Below are 21,960 nucleotides of genomic sequence, written 5' to 3' on the forward strand. Positions count from 1 at the left end.
GAAACACTGGGGAAAAGAACTACAAAATAAAACAGGAAACACTAGACTAAATTAGGACAGGCTGGCTCTGCGGTTGCAGAGAGAAGGACTCTGGAGAAAGTGCTCTCCATCCTTGACAACACCTACCATCTCCTCTACAGTCTTAGCCACTACACCAACCTGCTGACTGTCAGAGCTTGCTTTTCTGGGGGGTTTGTACTTATCATTTTAATTACATTAGAGTAGTTAAAAAATCATGGTGCCGGCTGCAGTTGGAGAAAGTCAGCAGACAAATCGTTTCCCCACAGGAAGGTCTGAACCAAGGTTTTACCCTGCAACCTCTAGGCTGCCAGAAAGCAGCCTTAGCCACTTCACCACAGTGCCTCCTGTCAGAGCTTTCTTTTATTGGGAGTTTGTACTTTTCATTTCAGTACATTTGGGAAGTTCAAAAATCATAATTCAAGCTGCATTTGGAGAAACCCAGAAGACTCTGATGTCCCAGTGGAAAGCCTGAACCAAAGTTCGATCCCTCAACCTCTTAGTTGAGAGGCAGCAGTCCTTACCACTAAATCTTACCAGTACATTACCGTAGTTCAAAATCACGCTCCACGCTCCTGTGGAAAAAAGCCAGAACACACCAGTTCCAGTTTGACATCTCAAACCTTCACACTGTAAGACAGCAGTATTAGCAGCTAGACCTCTGTGTTGCCTGCTCGTGACTTCATCAGGTTTTCTTTTCTCCTATGTGACTCAGACCTGATTTGTTTAACCACACCGTGAACAGCACAAGTCATATTGAATCTGATCTTTTCAAATCAGATAAGAACCACTTTCACAACATGTGGATTATGGTAGTATTAGTTTTTTATAACACCTTGCTGATGTGGAAGTCTTGTTGACATAAGGGTGAAATTCCATTTTGCTGTTCCTTGATGACAGGGCGCCCTGTCTCACAGGAGTCTGATACAGGTCACATTTAAAAAGCAATGTGAAGAGGCAAAGAAAAATCAGACCAGAGGCGTTACAATTACTGAATATGGATATTCGTTATAGTTACCACAAAAAGTAGTGTTGTAGTCCCAACACATCTGTCACTTTGTCAGACATTTGCACTAGTTCTTAAATAAAACCAACAGAGTCTTGTTTAAAGTTTTGTATTTATTCACAATATATAGGTGATTCAGCCGTACAAATGACAATTATATGCTGAACTCAATCATGCATAAAAGTCAGCATAAAAATGAATAAAATACATAAATATATAGCATGGCTGTTTAAATTAAAGTATTTATAGTGCAATTTATTTAATTGTAATTTTCTCTTTATCACAAACGTGATATTGAGTGAATTGCAGAAAAATGTAGATAACGTTTTTACTCGTTCAATCACTTAAAGTTGGTTGATGTATGAAAAAGTTGGTTAAAGGTAAAAGAAAAAAATTCTGATGAGATGATACAGATAAAGGTTGTTTCAGGTTGTTGTTTATTACAGATTTTTTTGCATATCATTTTGGTTGATCTAGTAAGTGTGTAATCGAGATGTGAACGTCTCTCAGAAAAGTCCTGCCTTTTTCTTCAAGTCAGTCTGCCTCCACTTTGGCAGGCGATGGAAGTCTGAGCGGCTCGTACCAAGCAGGTTCTGAAAGTCAACATCGGATAGGAATTCCTAAAATCAGAGCACAGAGGACAGAAAACAAGTTAGGGGGACCTCTTCTGTACACTTTGTGTTATTACATCAGGAGACACGACTTCATACAACATGCTCACAACTTCCCCAATGAACTACGGTCAGTCTTGAGTCATGGAAATATAATTGTATTTATACTTAATTAATGATTAATAACTGTATAGTTACTAAATATAATTATAATATTAAGACAATGAGTTTAATTGGTGGAGACATTTAAAAGCAAAACACTATTAAAACATCACTCACCAAAGGACATAAAACAACTTTAAAGAGGTGAAAATTGACCGACATAGTAAGACATTTACATTGATGACTGATTAAAACATTTTGCCAGGTTACATTTTGTATGCAGAGGCCTATTCTGTTGGAATGAAAAAACAATATTGACTCTGATTTGGACTATAAAGACACAATTAATAATCCATACCTTAAGGCAAATCCTGACTTGAAACTGAGCTCTGTGAGTTCACAATATGAAAGCAATTTCACTGAGCCATGTGCGTCTGCAGCATTCACACATTTATTAACACCCAGCGCATAATTACTTCCATGTTTGGTGCCATTAGCAGAAGATCTATAATTGTGCACCCACCTCTCTCTGGCTGGGGTCCACTCCCTGCGGCAGCTCACTGGGAGACTTGTTGATGAGAAGCTCTGGCTTCAGATACATCCCAGACCCTCCGGCAGAGGGGGAGGACGTACCACCGCCTTTGAAAAATGACGGGCTGGAGGGAGTAGAGGATCTGGGGGACAGATCACTCCCTTGGAATCCATATACAGGAGGGTAGCTCATGGGGCCCCCTGGAGCCCTGTAACCACCCCCACTCATCTCAGCAGGGCTCTTATTGAGATTAGCATTGTTCAGATCCTGCAGACATCATTCATAGATAAATTACATTTTTTTTGTGGTATTATCTATTGCATTAGAGAACATTCAGGTTTTGTGTTATATTAGTAGATTAAGCCAGCTAGTGCTAGGATTAGTGTCAGTCAATCACTTACTACAGTTATCTGTGAGATTGATGCTGCATCACTCAGCTTGTTTTTCATCTCCTCATAGGAGTTTCCTCCCTGTTCAAAAGATCAGGTTAGCCAGGATTGAAAATGAATGAATCAAGCAGAATCTTTTACAACAAACACATAAAAACAATCTGCATATCATGCTGTACTCTTTCTAAATTCTAAAATGATTAGTCAAAATTGGATAGTTCATGTGAAATTAGTTTCTATTTTCCATAGTCAGTGCTGATGTAATGGAAATGTACAGTCACACTTTCGAGCTTTTCATTTAGATCACAGAGATCAAACACTCACGCTCCACTTATGAGGGTCCCATGCATTGAACCAGCCGGTGAAGGTCAACGGTTCGTATCCCTGTTTGATAAAGATGACAGGAGTGTCAGGATCGCGATCTGCTGGGTGGGTCCTCAGGTAGTCCTCTGCGCTGTTCAACGCCTCCTTGGTCTCGTACTGATTGGCTGATATTCCAACCCACAAGAAAATCTGAAAGGATTTAAGAAAGATAACAAAAGAGAAAATCACAACTGGTTCCATTAAAACCACAATCTTTAAGAAAAAGTATTTTAAAGATTGAGATTTTTTAGCAGGTTTGACAACCCAAAACTAAAAGGTGCATTATGTAGTTTTGGTAGAGAAATGTGAAAGTTGGAGAAGTGTACAGATTCTGTGGTATATGTTCATAACTCTATACACAAACTGTCCTCAGAGGAACACTGTTTGAAGATACAATGCTACAAGAGAAGTTGTGGTGGTGGGCCTACAAGAGTGAAACCGTAACTCTCCTGGTAGCTTTTTAGCTCTAAACAACGTTCCAGGGACCCATTTTTTCCTTTGAGTACATTTTGTGTATTTAGTTTAGAATAGAATTGTTTTACTTTTTAAATTTCACTACCAAAACTACATAATGCACCTTTAAATGAAGTTAGGAGACAGACGGCTTAGCTTAGCATGCTCCCTGAAAAAAGGGGGAAACTCAGTACCAAGGATTAAAAAAAAAGGCTATTAGCAACTTCAGAGAACACTCGTTACACATGCTATCTGGTTTGTTTCATGCTTATGAGAAAATGTAAAAATTATAATAATTTAAAAAATATTGCCTTAAGGGTTGGGAGAGGGGCGGGTGGGAGGTTTTTCCAGTGCTTGTGCGGGAAGCTAACTGGTTGCTATCTTGAATTATAATCCACTGGACATCCAAGATTGTAGATAATCTTTAATGTGTGTTCTCTGCAAACGATCCAATGGGTCTATTTCTGGAAAGTGTTTCTCTCACAACGTACAACTAACTTAAGACATTTCAGCCATTCACATTTTTCTTTGCAGATGATATTTTATTCTCTCAGATTTTCATATAGGTCTAATGATCAGGAAAACAATCTTCTTAACTGTTATCCGTAGATAATTAACATTCACGAGGGCTGTATTTCTGACATCCACTCAAGCTCTGGCCGAATGTAGCTCCTTTAACCTCTCACCTCCTCCCAGGTGTCCAGCAGCATGACATCTTCCTCGTCCAGGTCGCTCTGGCTAAAGTCCTCCACCTCGGTCATCCTAAACCGACCGCTCTGATTGGAGCATTCAAACAGCCGGGGACTGTAAGCAGGCTCCTCCCTCTGCAGTCTGAAACAACACAACAGCACTGGCTGTCATCGCAGCAGTGTAATCTGCTCTGTTTATGAATGTGCTGGTGAGGGGGAATACGACATTGGGTATATTCTGCTGACCTTGATGTAAGAATAATCCATGCAGATTTAAATGTAAGCTTATTAATGTCTCAAAACATGATTAAAAAGCTTTTTGGACCAGTTTTTTTTTTTTTAGGACAAGTCCTTATAGCTTAGTGTAAATGTCATTTTATGCTTTATTTACTATTGTATAGAATAAAAAGAAAATATGTAGAGAACTAAAAGCTCTATGTTGAATACTCATCGGCTGGTGAAAAAATACAAGTAGCAGAGTTTGCAGAGTAGCCAAAGTCAGATGTCTCTTAAAAAAGTAAAATCACAATATTTCTTTATTCAAAGGTGTTATGTTGCTGCTGGCTGTCTGAGTTACCTCTTGTCACTAGCATAGGGGGCTTTTCCTCCCAGAGCGACCCAGAATTTAGCTGGCTCCTGGCCCTCCATCACCACCTGCTTGTCCTGCTTGGACAGCACATCAGACATGGCTCGCCCCATCTGCCTCTCATCCCCGCTGCAGCCCTGGAGACACAAAGAACGCAGACATCAAACATACACACGCGATTGTGTGAAAATGCAAAGTAAGATTTGCATTTTCTAAAAATTCTGTTCGTGCGAGGCTTTTTTTTACACACACCTTTCCATACCACAGGTAGCATGTGTGGCCGGTCTTCAGCAGGAAAACATCGTTGGTGTTGAGAGACGAGGCCCTCGCCGGCACTTCAGTGGCCTTTGTGGTCAGCTCTTCGGTCCCTCTCACCTGGAACAGTCTGGCATCTTTGTCAGGGTTGACTACACCAGGTCGGCCTGTACCTCCCTGAAGACACAGAAAAAGTGCACACAGATGATCTCTAAGCAATAATAAACACACAAAAAACGTCCTTTCTTCAGTTTCTAGTTTCTAGAGGTTATGTGTGCATTATCCTGATCACTTCTTTGTATTGCTTTTTCTAAGAGGGAAAAAAAAAATCTATAATAGTTCCCCAAATGTTCCGCTACAATTGCCTACATAAACCAAATGTAGAAATGGTTGTGCATTTGAGCATGTGTAATGAAGCGTCTACTTCATTCTACTTTGTGAAGAATCATACCTCAAATATGATGAGTTTGCCTTTGAAAATCGCCAGGAAGTGTCGAGGCTCCTTTCCCATGACCACCCTGACCTGGACTGGGGCTCCATTGTACTTGCTATCAACGTTCACAGCCTGGTAGGCACAAGCTGTGATTTCATCTTTAGTGGCGTGGCGACCCTGGTTCAAAACAACATGGACAACAAGTTAGAACAGGGTAACTTTTTTTTTTTTTTAAAGGAGAGAGACAGACAATCTAGAACTACTGGTACAGTTGCAGTTTCCGATCTCTGCGTCTCCAACACAGTCGTGGAATTCAGCTGAGACATACGGGACAGGTGGTTCATTTGTAGCCTATATCGAAATCTTTGAAAAATGTAACCCTAAAATCAAAACAGCAAAATACACAGGCCTACATTTAGCAATAGGGGTTCAGCACAATCAGGTAAGCTACAGGAGAAACATGAACCAACATGTTAGTCGACTCATCTCATGTAATCTGCAAAGCTTAACATCTGGTTTACTATGTTTTGGTTCATTTTTTCAGTCAAAGTCATTATTATGTTTTCTTCATTACATTTTTACGAGTTGATAACGTTTTATTGTATTGTATGAGTCGCATGACTCAGAGAGAGAGAGAGAGAGAGAGAGAGAGAGAGAGGGAGAGAGAGAGAGATAGAGTGGGTGTAAAAGGCAACCTTTTACATTTCCATTGGTCCCTTTATTATCGTTCTTCATTTTACAATACATTAAAAGACACACAGAGTATTTGTTTTATGTTATTTTTTTTAATCTTTTAGTTTGAAATTGTCTTCTTTATTCTGTAGTTTTCACAATGTTGCATGTTCATTCTGTAAAGACTAAATGTGAATGTGGATCAGTTAATAACCTGGACTCTTTATGACTAGTAGTTACAAGAAAGGAACGGACATAACCCTGGCCTTTGACCATCAATATCTTATCAGTTTATTCCTAATGACTCAAAGATAGTGAGTCTTTGTTTTCCTGAGCTTTCAAGATCACAAGAAATTAGATGGGAGAATTGTACAGAAAAATGATTTGAGGTTGATCTTGACTTCATCCTTTGCTCTAAGTGGACTTTTGTGCAGAACACCCAGGTTGTTGTGACATCACATTCAAAAGAAGTTACAAGTCAATTATAGACAGACAAAGATGGAGGAACAAATACGGAAAACTCAAAGGTTCAGGCCATGACTATTTCCATCATGGGGGCAATAAATAAAAGGAATACCTTCCTTCTGTGATAACACTGACCTGCCACATGTAGAGTATGTACTGCTGCTGGTGTGATCTTTGATATGAGTACAGCACCAAGTAGCAGTCTCCTCCGTAAAACTGTCCATATGTGCTTGGATTGACTTCCGCCAGCTCCAAGTCCTCAATACGCCACACCTGACATTTAAATAGACAAAAATGTAAAGAAAACGTTTCAGCCTACCTCTCTTCCTCGAATGATACACACATGAGCACCAATATTTATCTTATTCTTTTTGATCCTAACCTTCACATCTCCAGTGGCATCATCCACCATGCGCTGCTTTGCTGCCAGTTCAGGACGTGCATGGAGCTGCATCACATCAAACTTCACTTGCTCTACTTTTGCTGTAAGGAGACCCAAGGTGTTCAGTATGAGAAATGAATCATCATATGAATTGTTAAGAAAAAAAATCTTCCCTTGAAGTGTTGAATAAACCAAAATAATGTGATAAAATGAAGAGGTAAAGGTCCTATTATCTCTTAAATGCTATGGTTTTATTGGACATTTTTTCAATAGGCTCCAAAGTACCTAGATTTATGGTTTCTTTGTTCGTGCCTATTTTAACCTGCACTAGCACTCAGTATCAACAGTCTGTACTGTAAGAGAATATAAGCTATAAAAGCTAACTGATCCAGATGCATATTCATTAAAGGTTATGTAGAGGTTACCTATCTTTCCCACGCTGTAGGTGGTACCAAGACCCCAGGTTTGCCCTTTTTCTTTCCAGGATTTGAACGAGTGCTTGAACATAGCTGACTCTCCACCCTCTGTCATCACCTCCACACTGGTGCTGGAGGGATAGTTCTTGGCTTTGATATAACCCTGGAAGAAAAGACTATTTTTATGACTTTGATAACTTATATCTGTTGAGCCTGCTGAGAAAAGAGAACCACATTACTGAAAACATGTACAAAGAAAAGGACATTTATCTTGACCTAAAGTATGCCTACTTCATTAGATTGTTTTCTAGTTGAGTGTGACATTTAGTCATATAGTCCACTCACCACTGCCCTGTTTAGCGCTTCTCTCCGCTCCTCATTGGAGGCTTGTTTGCCTTTCCAAACCATTACACTGGAGCCTCTCTGGTCCAAAATGTAACAGTCCTGAATGTAATAGGGCGAAAACATTAGATTGGACCAGTTTACTATAATTTCAGTGTTAAAGAAACACTTTAGAAGAATAAAAGATATTTACAGAGGAGTGCAGCAGGTCTTGTGTAAGAGGCTGCGTGGCCACTTCTTGAACCACAAGATTCCCACTACTTTCAAAAACACTGAAGAAAAAAAAAAGCAAATGTTTTCATTTAGTGGCCAAAATATTCCCAGCATGTTGCAGCGCACTGATTTAACAGATGAAGTAAAAGTACCCACTGGTAGAGTCTGACCATGTTGCTCTGCACACTGTCAGTTTGGTCATCCGCAATGGCCTCCCTGAGCGGCCCATTCCTCTGACCCAGCACCGCCATCATGACCTTCATAAGCTCTGGGGAGTCATTCTCATTTCCTCCCTCCACAACACCAATCTGAGCCCGACCTCCTCTCTCTCTGTCCCGGATGTCCTGAGCCAACAAGACCGCCTGCAAAAAACGGGGGGGGTTCTTAAATAAGTAACAAGACTTTACTTCAGTTTTAAGGAGCCTGTCTATGTAAGTTCCTGAAAAAATTCCGGGGAGAAAGTTTACAAGATCAACCTCTGCTTCTGAAGCTATTTGGTGCACATCAACCCTCACTCTTCTCCCCACATTTTCTGTCCAATAAAATAATGTCAAAGAGCCCAATCTTAATTAAGAAAAAGAAAGCTATGTACATTTTCCATGAAAATCGCTGAGAAAAGCCTACAAAGATTCCTGAAAATGAACATGAACGTTTAAAATTATTCTCTAAATTTAACTGAAATTCCTCTCTGACAGGTCTGAAAGTTTACATTTAAAGATTCAAAAAAATTCAAATGGATGTTGTCCATTAAAGTTTCAGAACATTTCTGTGTACCTTTTTGTTTCTTCTGCTCTTTTTATAAACATTCTGAATGATGGATTACCTTGAGCTTCTCTCTCCGGTTGCTCTTGGGGCCGTTCCACTGAACTATGGCTTTTCCCATATCCAACAGGAATATGTCTCCGTTGTTAAAGCTGTTCCATGATACCTCCACCTGCAAATATGCACACAAACTTCCGTTTTACTTCAAATAAAGCATGCACACTGTTGCAATACGAAAAATTAGGAAAAAAACAAGTAATGGAAAAACAATTATGATTAACGTGTAAGGAAAGTGACACACGTGGTGACCGTTGAACGTTGTTGCTTGAAAATTTTGATTCATTGTTTGATCTGTATTGTTGAACATTACAATTACAATTTATTGTCTATGACTTACTCAAGTGTCACATCTTTACGGTAAAATACATTAAATTTGTGTTAATCAGCAGATTATTAACCCCGCCTTGATGAGAACACAAGAAATAGCAAAAAAAATGTCGTCAGCGGCAAACACTGCTAATTCAATTAGGATGCTAAGTGTTAGCTAATGGAACGCTTCTTCTGCCTTGGGCTGTGGACCTCCTCCATAAGCTACAGCTAGCAGGCAGATGCTAGCTACCAGGAGTTGTGCAGTCCCTTTTCCAAAGTCACAATGAAGTGCTAAGGCTTATAATACTGTTTTACTCAAAGCTAAAGAAGCCTATTTTGTCAGTCCACAAATGGTTTTTGTGAAGATTTTGAAAGCCACTGTGATGAATTGTTGTTTTGAACTTTTGTATACATCTACTTTTGTCAGTTGTGAAGCATGTTTTTTATTGTGCTTGCGTTGTTCATTTATTTACTTTATTTGGATCACTACCTTGTTTTTCTTTTGTATTATTGTTTGTCATTGTTTGTCTTGGCAAAAACCTTTAGCACCTGCCGAAAATAATCCACCCCTCCCTTAATCACAATTCCCGACTACTTGGCAGGCGGAATTAATCCCCTCCACAGCCCTTTTTTTTATTCCATGCTGCGTACCTCTGATGCTTTGACATGCTTCCTCCCTTTGACGTGCAGCAGTCTCAGGACATTGTAGGTGTTTGGGTCAACATGTTGAAAACCTGAAGCCACTCCCCCTTTCTTATAGCTGTGGAGAGATTAGTTGCTAAAGTTCAAGTGTGATAAAACAATAACAGCTGATTGAAAGCAGGATGAGTGACAAAACAGCTACATGTAGGAGCAGTTTTTAAAATGTAGTACCTTAAATAAACATTAACATGAAGGAAAAACCCAATGAAATCTAAGAGGTTTATGAATTGGGCTTGAGGAAACTCTGTTTTTCTTAGCTTAGCCCCAACAAAACAAGTTTAATTTGTGTCATCATGAGTCCATGTAGAGGATTTACTCTGGTAAACCCCGTCCCAGGAAGATTACAGCACAAATGTGACTCCCTCTCTTTAGTCACCACCCACTTCTAGCTCATACACCAGCCCTTGTCTTTTACACACATGAGGCCATTTTTGAAGTAGCTCCTGAACCGCGGGGACTCGCAGTCCTGCACCTCCCTGTGCTGGACAGGACTCCCACCAAGGTGCTCGTCCAGCTGGGTGACGAAGATTGCCGCTGCACCCTGCTCATCCTGAGAGGAGGCTTTTCCTATCCAGTAGTGGATGTCAGCTGACCGGCCCGAGCCTTTGTTCTGACTTATCTGGTGTGAAAACACAGAGGGAGACACAGTCACACTTCCATACAAACTTGCAAATCATGCATAAATCACATGTCTTCATTCACTCATGTCTCTTGGAAAATCGGGCAGTGTTGTACTCACATAGAGAACAATATAACAGTCTCCTTCAAAGAAGTTACCGAAGCCCTTGGCTGGAACTGGCACCATCTGCATGTTCTGAGCAAGAGAAAAACAACACTTACTTTCATATTTAAGAAATCTGGCTCTAAAATAAGATGAGAACACTATCTGCTAAGCAAAGTACAGTTAAACACTAACATGGGTTGTATAATGTTTATCTTCAGGCTAACTTACATTGATGGTCCATATCTGCAGGCCTGGCTTTTGGTGAACATTTCTAAATGGGTCTTGACTGTCATCACTCATCGTTCTGCTGAACTGGAAAAATAAAACATAGGGCAGGAAAAGGTTAGAAATCTCAGTGTTTTTTAACTTCCAATGATGCAGCGATTTATTACAGATGTATGCATTAAGGCACACTACACAGGTGATATGTCAGCTCCATTGTTTGGTTTCCTTTTACAGCGCTAGGGCTGTGTACAAAAAAAAAAAAAAAGGACAGGGAGATGTCCGCTGGTTTAGGCTTAATTGTATTGGATTGAAAATAAAACACTGTTAAGTAAACATTTGAATGAGCAACTTATCCCCCCTCTTTGAGTTGATATGATTAAATTCTGAGGGAAAATGATAAATGATAAATCTCTCTCTAATGTAAAACTAAATAAAAATGAAAAAGTGAATCAAGTGTGGGTGAATAATATCAAAACACAAAGTGAAGATTAGGTATGAAGAGCTCTGTAGAGAAGTGGGGACTGCAGAGTTATGAGTTTTAATATTTTGTGGGGTTCTGGATACCACGAATCATGGCACTAATAATGCTGAGTATGCCCCTACATATCAGAACCCTAAATAGTAGATAGGAAAACATTCAATTGAGAGTCATCCAAAGTACCTCAACATACAAATATTGCATTTCTCAAGTGTCCTCCTCCTCATTGATCATCTTCTTCGAGCTTCCTATCTTTTCACTTGAAACGGATGTCTCTGACATGTCAAGTGAACCATTTCAAAAGAAAGTATCTCTGACGGCAAAACACCTCTAATCCCCCTAATGAGTGTCAGCTTGGCGCCATAGCAACCTTGAAGTTCTGCTATCAGTTCTGCTCAGATAGCCTCCTGACTGAGATATCAAAAACAACAGCAGTGATAAGCAAACACACTGTAACAGCAGCTGAGCCAAGAATATATGCTTAAAGCTAACGCACCGTATGGAAACAGGATGAGGGGGATGTCAAGCTGCCGCCAACACATCATGAATGCAAATACAGGATCCATGTATATGAATCGATTGTCAGATAGCTGGAGGAGCTATAGCTGCGGATATTCCCCTGAGAAATAACCCAGCTTTAATATATGGTTCATATACTGCACGCTGCATCAGAATCTAATCTTTGCTCCAGGTATAGGTATAAAAACGTCTTTCCGAGGCAGTGATTGATGGAGTGGGTGGTGTAAGGTGAGGCTGGGTCAGGTCAGCTGTATTCTACCAGCATGTTTACCACTCCCTTTATTAATATTATCAAGGCTTTATGATTGATGTAATAAAGGGGTGACACATACTATGCTTACAAAAAAAGAGTCAAGAAATCTATTAAATTAGAGGGCTTGGCTCAAGTTGCTAAATCAAACTTCAGTCGGTGTGTGAGTCGAAGGAGGACCAAGAGGAAAAGACTGACTCATGCAGGGATAACTTCACAACATCTTATGTGATATAAAAAGTTACAGTTCTATTAGTAGCTTAAAAGCGTGATTATGGAACTACACAGAGACAGTTTGGGAACCCCTGGTTAATGCATTATGTGATGTACTGTCGTAAGTGTAATATATTTAATTTGACACTGTGTATCCAACCATGTAGCTCTTTTTCTAATGGGTTTTTTGGGGGGGGCTTTTTTATGCCTTTATTTAGAGACGGGACAGAAGATAAAGTCAGAAATCAGGGAGAGAGAGAGAGTGGGGATGACATGTGGGAAAGGAGCCACAGGTCGGATTCAATCCCAGGCCACCCGTTTGGAGGGCTACAGCCTCAGACCACACTAACCACTAGGCCAACCCTGTTGTTGAATCCAAGATATTGAATGTGTTCAACAAAAGAACAGCAAGTGAAAATGAGCTGTTAACTAAATTCATATCAAATGAAATCAAACAATTATGTTTCATTTTGCACATGCTCCCATTCAACTTAATGAAATAGATAATGAAACATTACATAAATGATCTCACAGACGGTTAATATGGTTAATATATATATTTTTTTAATTAATGTTTAAAGTCGGATTAGTGAACAGGCCTTTTTATCTATTGGCCATATTGGTTGTGTTGGCAAAGAGGAGGCCACACCCAAACCATATAAATATTGTAACAGCTCTCCTTAACGTGTTATTCATTTGACAGTGCAGTCTATTTGTCAGACTAGATTTCTTAAAAAATCGGTACGACAAACAAATCTGTTTTCATCACTAACGTATTCATGATAAGCAAACCACTTCAATACGTTTGTATCATAATCTAAATACTGTCAAACACAAGTAGGATACCACCCTCAGCCCCTCTTTTACTTTGACTTATTTCATTCAGTTGAACTAACGGATGATGAAATTGTGATGATTATTGATGGTTTTGGAGGCCGTAGCAACTACTCCCTGTTGTGAATGAAAAAAAACAGCCATTGTGCCGTGCTACCCGAAACCGTTCAGAATAAATGAAAAACTTAAACAAACAATTTTATGAAAAGAAAAATTGACGACCAGCGCTGCGTCCATTATTGTGGCAGGAAAGACTGGTTTCACATCAATTAAGTTGCGGTGTCCATTGACTCAGCATACACAATGGGCTTTGTTAATACTTAATGATATCATATCTTGATTTTGCACTGCAGTGTGTAAGTTGAAAAACACCCCACAACATCTATTTTACAGATTTTATTTGCAACAACAATAATAATGGGAAATAGACCTATAATGATTTTGTAATTTGTAAATCAAAGTGATTACAGACAGAAACATTTAGAGAGATAAAATAAAAAAATAACCTTGTGAAATGAATCACAAAAATAAAAGTATGGCTCTTACCTTGTGCTGTGTCTGGTGGGGTAAAAGCCTGTGTGTCCCCTACAAATTGTGGAGTAAGATTAGTGAGATTTTGAATTAATGTAATAGAGTATCCCTATAGCTTTCCCTCTCGTGTGCCAGATGGAGTGCGCTATGGACATTGGGGCTGGCTGTATTTGTCTCCACACCCAAGTTTGAACACACCTGCAATTTCCTGCCTGGATATTTACAGTGCATCAACCTCAAACACGCCTCTTCCTGCATTGTTGCCCAGTCACCTCTGAAACAGAAAAATGTGATTTGCTGTAGGGAGGCTCGCTCGTTTTCAGGATGAGTGAAGGGAGTAATGTACTGCAAAGTCGTGACGCTTGAGAAAATCATCCACAATACTTGGACTTCGATGAACTCAAGCCTCACTCAAGGTCCTGATTGTGCTTTAAGAAGGCAGCCAGTGTTGTTTTCATGTCCGACTGAGCCGTCAGAAGCACAGCGGGTGGTAACGGGGGCCACTTGACGCCAATTATTCATGTCACAACTGTTACAAGTATAGCAGATGGGGTTCACTCAAGGAGCCCCGAGTAGTATTAGAGAGGAATCTGAGGCTTTCTGTGGCTAAACCTCTCCTTCTGTGCCTCCTCTCACACACTCAAGGAGAAACACTTGACATTATTGAAGGTTTGCAGCTCGGTGCTTTGTTCTCCCAACAGAGGAGGCATGGCAAGCATTTGTTTGTTCAATGTGGAAACGTGTTAACATGCTGCATACAAAGAATTCTGCACAGTTTTTGCAGAGCGTGGATGTAAGTCAAACAGGGAATTTAATAGAAAGATACAAGAGAAATCAATTGTGGGTTAATTGCTTTAACATCTAAACCCTGAAACAGTTACAGATCAAATATAAAGTATTCCCCAAAGTATGAAACCCTGCTTCTGCTCCCTGAACATTTCCAAACTGTGCAAACAATCTGTAAAATCCTGCTGCTGCTACACGTTGCAGCCAGTGCATGGAACACACATCAGCCTCCCTGCTGACATTTCCTGTGAAAGCATTACACTCGTCTTTGACTCATGTTGTTCACACAATCCCTGCCATCGAGTCTGAGAGGAAGATCGTTGCATAACTAACCTGATTTCTCCTCTTAACCAACAGCTTCACAAGCGAACGGGCTTAAGTTTTTTCTTACCTTTGACCACGGCTTTTCATGTTTAGAATCAGTCCTGAACTCCATCATGACAGTATGGTCATTTCAACAACGTGGAGAATTTCTGTCCACACACATTTCTGAGGGACAAGTGGGAAATTAAAGGTAGGGGTGGGGGGGGGGGGGAAAACAGGCTTGAACAATAGGCTCTGTAATGCCTAATCCACTGCAGCAGTTAAAGTGGCTGCTACGTAAGCGGAAGCTAAAAGTTCACATCAAGATATCACATGAAGCTTAGTGCCTCTTGGTTGCACATTAACCAGTTTATATCCATACAATTAATGCACCTTGCAGATCATTTAACTAAGGAGCCGGAGCCTCTGTGGAAGAAGGCACTTTGTCCTTTAGAATAAAACAATTAAATGTCCTAAACACATTTTTCCTTTTCTGTTCTTTTGATTATATCAGTTTCAATCCTTTTCACTTACAAGTAAATCAGATTTTTTTTCATAAATACAGTTAATATTAGCTCAGTGTCTTCCTCATACTTTCAAAAGACTAAAGAAGAAAACAAATTGTTGAAACAGAAACAATTCCTTCATAAGATTTTTTTTTAAATGTCTCTTTTTTTAGGGGGCACGTCAAGGTCTTCCACATTGGGTTAAATAATCACATTTGTCTCGTCAGAAACCAGCAAACCAATCCTTTGATCATGCTCTGTGACAGCTTAGGAAAAAGGCCCCACAAGTGAAAATGTTATAATGTCTGTTTCCCAAGTCAAAAAGTGGCCTTTGAACCTCTTTCATGGCAATTTAAACACGTTAAATATTTGAAAATTTGCTTATCAATTGTCATGCGTCTTGTTTTCCAGCATCTAGGAGGCAACAAAAACAACCTGTAAGAAAGAACTTGACATATCGTCACCTTTGAGTGAATGTGTGAAAGTTGCTCAAACACATTCAGCAGACATGAAGCAACATTAGCATTCACTAGAATCATGTTTATAAATGACTTATCTACTCACCCCCGGGTTCAGCAAAAAAAAACGCTGGCTGCGTGCTCGGGGGCGCTTGCATGAAGCGTGAAAAGCACTGCACATCCATCCTGTCTCTATGACAACAGTCTGTTGACAACGACCGCTGTATGACCGACACTGTTATTTTTTACTGCATTGTTTTTAATTCAAAGATCATTTATTTCCCGATCAGACACGGAGCAAAGAGGATGTGGGCACAAGACACAATCCCAAACTACAGGGAACATCACACATTTGGAAAAGAGCACCGCTGACGTCAGCAGAGGCTTTCTGAAAAGTTCAAAGATTTTCTGCTTGACGTCCAAACAAAAAAGGCGAAGTGCTACGCTTTTTCTTTATCTCTGGGCGGCCGCTTTCTGCTGCGAAAACTCTCTTCTTATTGGAAACAATTGAGAAAAGGTGCGAGGTGGACAAGGGGCCTAAAAGTCCAATATTTACTTTGTTTTAGCTTTGTTTTTAGTCAAGGCAATTGGTCAGTGAAGTGTTGCGTAATACTCAGCTGAGCATCCATCATCTCTACTGGTTTGAGCTTTGACCAGCCTGCATGTTTCCTGCAACTTTCCATGTTAATACAAAATTTGACATTCATATCCTTTAAGGTTGAATAAAGTCATTACACCATGCTACAAAGGGACAGTGTGCAAACCTGCAACTTTAATAATGTTGTACAGTACGATTTCAACAGCAGTCTTTACAATGCACCCAACCCCATTTCCCCAATAAATATAATTTCATTTAATCTAAGCTATTCTTGATATTGTCTTCAAAAGTTGAACATTTATTGGTGGACAGTGAAGTCATTACAAAGGTTTCTTTTTTGTCTTTTTTTTTTAAATAACAGGGGGGGTTTCAATATTTTTAAGGGTCATCAATTTACAGCCACTGTAAAGGATCAAATGACAGCATTCAATCACAAATCACATTGAATTGTAACAATCTTTGGTAAGTTTAACAATTCAATGTCACCAAACTCAAAAGCAAAGAGTCATCGTATCTAACAGGGTAGTTATATATATATATATTTTTTGTCATTATACTAGATTCATTCACAATCACCAAAGACTTGTTTCCAAATTAAATTCAAGGATTTAGACCGTATGCTTTCGGAAATTTGAGTAAATATGCAGCATTAAAACGCACACCCCATAACCTGACACAACGAAATCAGCACAGTAATGAAGGCACTTCATTCTGTAAGAGAAGAGAAATCACAGTTGTTTGAACAAAAGGTCAGACGAGAAACGACAGCCTGCATTGCACAGCTCAACACAAAAAAAAACCAAACAAACGAAAAGTCACTCCTTCTCGAAAAAAGAAAAAAAAAAACGTTTTGTTTCTGTCTATTTGATTATTTTTGGTAACTAAAATATTACTTGATAGAATAGTAAAACCTCCTCTCTCTGATAGAAAAATTACTTTATGTATGTCTTGCTCTTAGAAACATATAGTATGTACATACAGTAATAGAATCTTTTGTCAGTAGGAGTCCTGTACAAAGGGTCCAAGAGTACAGAGATCAGCTGCTGTCTCTAGATGTCATTATGACCAGAACTGCCTGAAGTCCTCAGATTGGGGCCACACTGGGACTCCTGGGAGCCGGGCTGCAGGGCCCGTGGCAGCGAGGTGAGGCCTCTGTGCAGCAGGGATGGGGCGACTATGCAGGAAGGAGCTGCTGTCTGCTACCTGTTCCTCAGGCTGTGTAACAGGCTGTAAACGTCGTCCTCCTTACTGAGGCCCTCGAACATCGGTATCAGATCCAGCAGCTCTGTGTCCGTCAAGTCGTCAAACCAGGACTGCACTGGGACCTGGTGGGAGGAGAAGAAGAGCCAGATTGACATGTTTTAATCGAGAGAGAAAACACAGCCGCTGCAAAAGCGTTGCGTAACAGGTGAGGAGATGCTGCGAGATTTGTGCAAATAATTAATGTGGGGAAATACATCAAAGGCATGAAGAGTGGCAGCAACTCCACTGAGAAACGTCAGCAGAGGAGAAACATGTCATAATATTGGGAACACTGCCTCCAGCTCAAAGCTGCTTTTAAGTCAACAGTTCAGATTCAAATCTTTCTGGAAGATATAATCACTGTAGTGACTTTAGTTTATTAAATTATTAATAAACTATGAAGTTTATTAATAATTTCTTTCTTGTGAACTTTGACCCCGTGTTAGTCAGGATTGTATGAGATCTAAAAACACACCGTAACATGGAACATGTCATGCATTTATATCACACTCAAGATCAAGTTATAAATATATTGAATGAGTGAAATAGCAGCAACATTCTAGCTTCACATGAGCCACAAAAAAAGACTCTGAGGCAGGAGGAGCTCATTATTTTCTGATATTTGTAAACTCACGACAAGGAACATGTATTTGAGGCTCCTTAACACAATATCTAGGATCAGAGGCTCAATGCTCCATGATGAAAGCTTAAAGTCGATTTTAGAACCGCCGCCATCAATCTGAGGGCTGACTTACCGCATTTTCAGGGTGGAAGATGTAGGAGGCAGGTGAGTTGTCTATGATGATGACTTTACTGAGCTCTCGGCCCAGCCGGCTGAGGTCTTTGACGTAGTTTCCTCTGTGGAAAACACAGGATTCCCTGAAGAGCCGGGCGCGGAACACCCCCCACTGGTCCAGCAGGTCTGCCACAGGGTCAGCATACTATAACAAACCAAAAAGATGAAAAGTGTTTTTGAGGCAAAGTCAGTATGTCTGTGGTGTCTTAGAGCTCAAACGTTGAACAAACCTTGGCTAAGCTTGCTGTGAAGAGGACACATTCGAAGAGCTCCCCCATCTTCTGGAGGAACTCGTCTACATGGGGCCTCTTTAGCACATACACCTGAAAAGAAGACAAAGAGACACACCTTTTAAGCCAAGTTTCAAAACGTAAGATTTTTTAAGTACCAGTCAAAATGTGTATTTGAGCCCTTAATGTCAACAGCTGCTGCTTAAATGTCTGGTGGGACAAAAGCATTTGGCCACTGTTTACTCGATGTCTTGTTCATGGGCTGCTTGAGGTAACCAAATTCACTTTAAAGCAATTTTCCTGTGACGTCACACTCAAGGTGGAAAGCTCAAATGCTGTGATAATGTAATACTCCAGGGAAAAAAGGAAAAAAAAAAGGGAGTTCCTGTGAGGGGTTTCTGATTTGTTTTGTCAGGAGAGAAAATAAAAGGTTCCAGACTATTACAGCAGATCCATGTTTTCTGAGAAATTCAGTCCACAGTCATTCAAGGCAACAGTACAGTGTACTGGACACACCCTTGTATGAGCGTGTGTGTGTGTGTACTGCAAACTGTGATGGGTGGGTCCACTACAGTAGTGTTCCAGTTTGCAAGTTTCATAAAAATATAAAACCTTAAAAAGTGCTACCATTTAAAGGCTTCCCAACTGATCAGCAGGAAAAGCAGTTGATGGTAAAAAAAAATCTTGAGGGACATAGGGTCATATTTCAAGGTAAGACAAGATATTAAAGGGGTGGCGGATAGTATAGTGCAGTGATCCTAAAGCTGAGGCTCTATAAGGTCTTACTTGGAGAAAAAAAATCCAAAGTAATTATTTAAAAAAGTGGAAACATTGTCAGCAGAAATCATTCTTTGCAAGTCATGTCACTTTGTTTCCCACAAATATTTTAGGAAAGAAAGATGTTTTTTATTAGTGGCTCTTTCAGAAATACTTATTGGCCATTTTTTGCTCTTAAGTCTAACAAGGCTGGGTACCACTGGTCTAGTGGTTATATTGCCTTACCCACGCACAGCGTCTACAGTCCTTGAAGCGGATTGCCTGTGGTCGATTCTGACCCTCTGCACTTTGCCGTTCTTCACTCCTCACTCTCTCTCATCCCAGTTTCCTACTATACCCACTGTCCTCTCAACGATAAAGGCATAAAAAGCCCCAAAATAACCTTAAAAAAACGTCTTTGACCACACGTTAATGTGGTCGAACAATCAACAATTCCTTAGACAACAATACTGTTAGATAGTACCTTTCAGCTATAGGATGTGTTTGAGTAACACATAAAACAGCAGTGGGTTTCAGAACATGTTGTTTAAACCTGAATTATGCTCTAATCAACTGTCTGTTCTCCAACTAATAAATAACAAAGCAGTGAAATGATAATTATTTGTCAGATTCCTCACATCTCAAGAATTGGCAAACCTTGAGCATGGCATGACATCATCCATTTGATAGCACTTAAGTTTCTTAACCTTCAGTGTGGCTCATGAGCTACAACTACCATGTCTGTTTGTTTGAACTCCTCCTGTGTTGCGATGACGAGCAAACATGTGTGCAGCATTCTTTTAGAATGACCCTGAATATCCTGAAAAGAAGATTTGCACTTTTATAAACATTTTTAAGCTAATAAGAGACTTGAAATTAAGTAGACATGCAAAAGTCTTACAGTTTTAGATTACTATGTGTTAACATGTGCCATTCTGCTCGTCTTCGTCCTCTTCAGCAGGACTCTGCATGGATTCAGTTGCTGCCCCCAAGTGCAAGTAATCAAGCATAGGCCAAGACAGATACAGAAAGCCTATCCTGGATTACTTGAACCTGGTCACAGCTACAGTACAGCTGATGCTGCTTCAAACAGGACACCTTCAAGATCAAAACACTACAAAATATAAGCACAACATCTCTAGTCAGCGAACAGATCAGTTAGCACGGTTAGTTCCTGTAGGAGTGTATGAGCTATGTCATTTTTTTGCCGCAGCTGCAACATAACAGAGGGAGAAAATAAGAGACCCAGCTTCTAAGGGAAATACTACAAATGAACACTTTATGTTTAATTAAAGGCTATCATTCAGGAAGTTCTTCATATCAGTGCAACTGTACCTGATGAACAGTCCCATCAATCTCCACTGGAACGATGAAGTCTGCATTGCTGATAGGCTGCGGGAAAACAAGAAGCAGAGAAAGAATTAAAAAGGGTGCAGCTAAAACACATACCAACACTTCTGTTGGAAAAAAAAAATGAAAAGGGTAAAATTCTCCTGTCAGTTTCCCCAGGCAAAGTAGAATGTATTTAAGCATAATGTGGATCCCTCTGCTCCAGTGCTCTGTAGCTCAGTGTTAAGTAGAATTCAGAGGGGGGACTCCAGGGAGTTGAACAAGATGAGTGACGTGAACATGATCAGGAGGAGCGCCCCCCGTTTTCTCAGCGTGACTTGTGTCATCTTTAGAAGCTAGGAAGAGGAGAGAGGAGAGGAGAGGTGCAGGAGGTAGAGGAAGATAGGTGCCAGAGGGTTGTGGGTGGAAGACAAGTGGAGGGCGTAAAGACAAGGATGAAAGGATTAGGTGGGAGGCACAGCGGTGTCATTTTGGAAAAGGGGGAGAAGGAAAAATAGGTGACACAGATAGAAAAGTGCTTCTGTGAGTTAAAAGAAGCGCAAAGAAAGGTGTTCTGTAAGAGCTCGTCTGTCACTTGTCTGGACAGTTTGTTTTAGAGAGAAAAGAATAGAGCATTATTTGGAAGTATCAGTGAATCGGTTATTGCTCTGGCATGGGTGTAGTGCTGCTGGGACCAACTACAGCTAGTTTTTTTTTATCAAAGCTCTAAAAGCACTTGTAGCTAATGGTCAAATATTCCCAACTTGCAGTAGCTGGACATTACTGAAGATGATAGGGAGCCAAGTCAACCTTTGGAAACCACTGCAACTTTTTCTCAGAGTAGATGTTTCAAACGCAGCTCTAATCGCTCTGTACAAATACCCTAGATTATATCATTCAAATCTCAACTGTGTTCATTCGCCTTTATTGCCAAATGTCAAATTAGGGTATAGAATTTCCAAACAGTACTTAGCTATATGTTTGGCATTCTTGATGAAACTGTGTAAAGTCAGTCAAAAATGTGATTGTGGTAAGAAATTGTTAAATATAGTCTGCGTCTTTCGAAACATGTCTTCATACCTGCTGGTCATATGTTTGCTTAGTTTAAAAGTTAATTATCCAAAAACTATTTAAACCACTTTATCAGTCAGTAAATCTCAACTTCAATCCTTTTTTATTAAAACAGACAAACTTCTTGATGGCTGTAGCATCTAAGCTAGGCTACTAGCTTTAGCAGTACCTGTGTACCTTTTTCTCTTTTATGATTATTTACCTTTACATTTACCTAATGTTTTATTTATGAAGTATAAATAGTAGGTTGGATGTCAGAGCATCAGAATGTTTTTTTTTTTCCTTTACAGTGAATAGGTTCATTAAAGTCTATCAGCTTTAGCTGTGAGTGAACTTAAGCTACTGTAGATG

At 39.9% G+C, this 21,960-nt stretch overlaps 2 protein-coding genes across 4 annotated transcripts in view; both read right to left on the reverse strand.

Annotated features, from left to right (window-relative positions):
* Positions 1 to 1,117: 1,117 nt before the first annotated feature.
* vill (villin-like) lies at positions 1,118 to 14,844 on the reverse strand. 2 transcript variants are annotated; one of them, XM_020645434.3, is made up of 21 exons: positions 14,712 to 14,830; positions 13,550 to 13,588; positions 10,713 to 10,796; positions 10,500 to 10,574; positions 10,180 to 10,379; positions 9,710 to 9,818; positions 8,751 to 8,861; positions 8,084 to 8,289; positions 7,908 to 7,986; positions 7,718 to 7,816; positions 7,382 to 7,535; positions 6,957 to 7,057; positions 6,710 to 6,847; positions 5,456 to 5,614; positions 5,002 to 5,181; positions 4,741 to 4,886; positions 4,161 to 4,305; positions 2,983 to 3,171; positions 2,671 to 2,739; positions 2,261 to 2,536; positions 1,118 to 1,644 (listed from the first exon to the last, which is right to left on the reverse strand). In XM_020645434.3, exons 1-21 carry the CDS (start codon positions 14,757 to 14,759, stop codon positions 1,531 to 1,533), a joined length of 2,721 nt encoding a protein of 906 aa, XP_020501090.2. In that variant the 5' UTR covers positions 14,760 to 14,830; the 3' UTR covers positions 1,118 to 1,530. The 2 variants fall into 2 exon arrangements, with proteins under 2 accessions (XP_020501090.2, XP_020501097.2); XM_020645441.3 differs by lacking the exon at positions 13,550 to 13,588 and having other exon boundaries at positions 14,712 to 14,844.
* Positions 14,845 to 16,337: 1,493 nt separating this feature from the next.
* The window catches only part of ctdspla (CTD (carboxy-terminal domain, RNA polymerase II, polypeptide A) small phosphatase-like a), a 32,248-nt gene continuing 26,625 nt past the window's right edge, over positions 16,338 to 21,960 (reverse strand). For both annotated transcript variants that reach the window (XM_020646443.3, XM_020646451.3), the window contains 4 exons: positions 20,545 to 20,601; positions 18,454 to 18,546; positions 18,183 to 18,368; positions 16,338 to 17,510 (listed from right to left, as the gene is read on the reverse strand). In XM_020646443.3, the coding sequence (XP_020502099.1) occupies positions 17,385 to 17,510; positions 18,183 to 18,368; positions 18,454 to 18,546; positions 20,545 to 20,601 (462 nt within the window). In that variant the 3' untranslated portion in view covers positions 16,338 to 17,384. The remainder of the gene's footprint in view (positions 17,511 to 18,182; positions 18,369 to 18,453; positions 18,547 to 20,544; positions 20,602 to 21,960) is intronic.

Source organism: Labrus bergylta, chromosome 20, assembly GCF_963930695.1.
Source record: "Labrus bergylta chromosome 20, fLabBer1.1, whole genome shotgun sequence".
NCBI classification, from domain to species: domain Eukaryota; kingdom Metazoa; phylum Chordata; class Actinopteri; order Labriformes; family Labridae; genus Labrus; species Labrus bergylta.

What these genes read in the sequence shown, in the direction of transcription:
- vill (XM_020645434.3), bottom strand. Translation starts at nt 14,759, where the DNA reads ATGATGGAGTTCAGGACTGATTCTAAACATGAAAAGCCGTGGTCAAAG. An exon ending in ACCGGAGAGAGAAGCTCAAG is followed by an intron (nt 8,290 to 8,750) that starts GTAATCCATCAT and finishes CGTTTTTTGCAG; the next exon opens with GCGGTCTTGTTGGCTCAGGA. An exon ending in GCAAACTCATCATATTTGAG is followed by an intron (nt 5,182 to 5,455) that starts GTATGATTCTTC and finishes CTGTGTCTTCAG; the next exon opens with GGAGGTACAGGCCGACCTGG.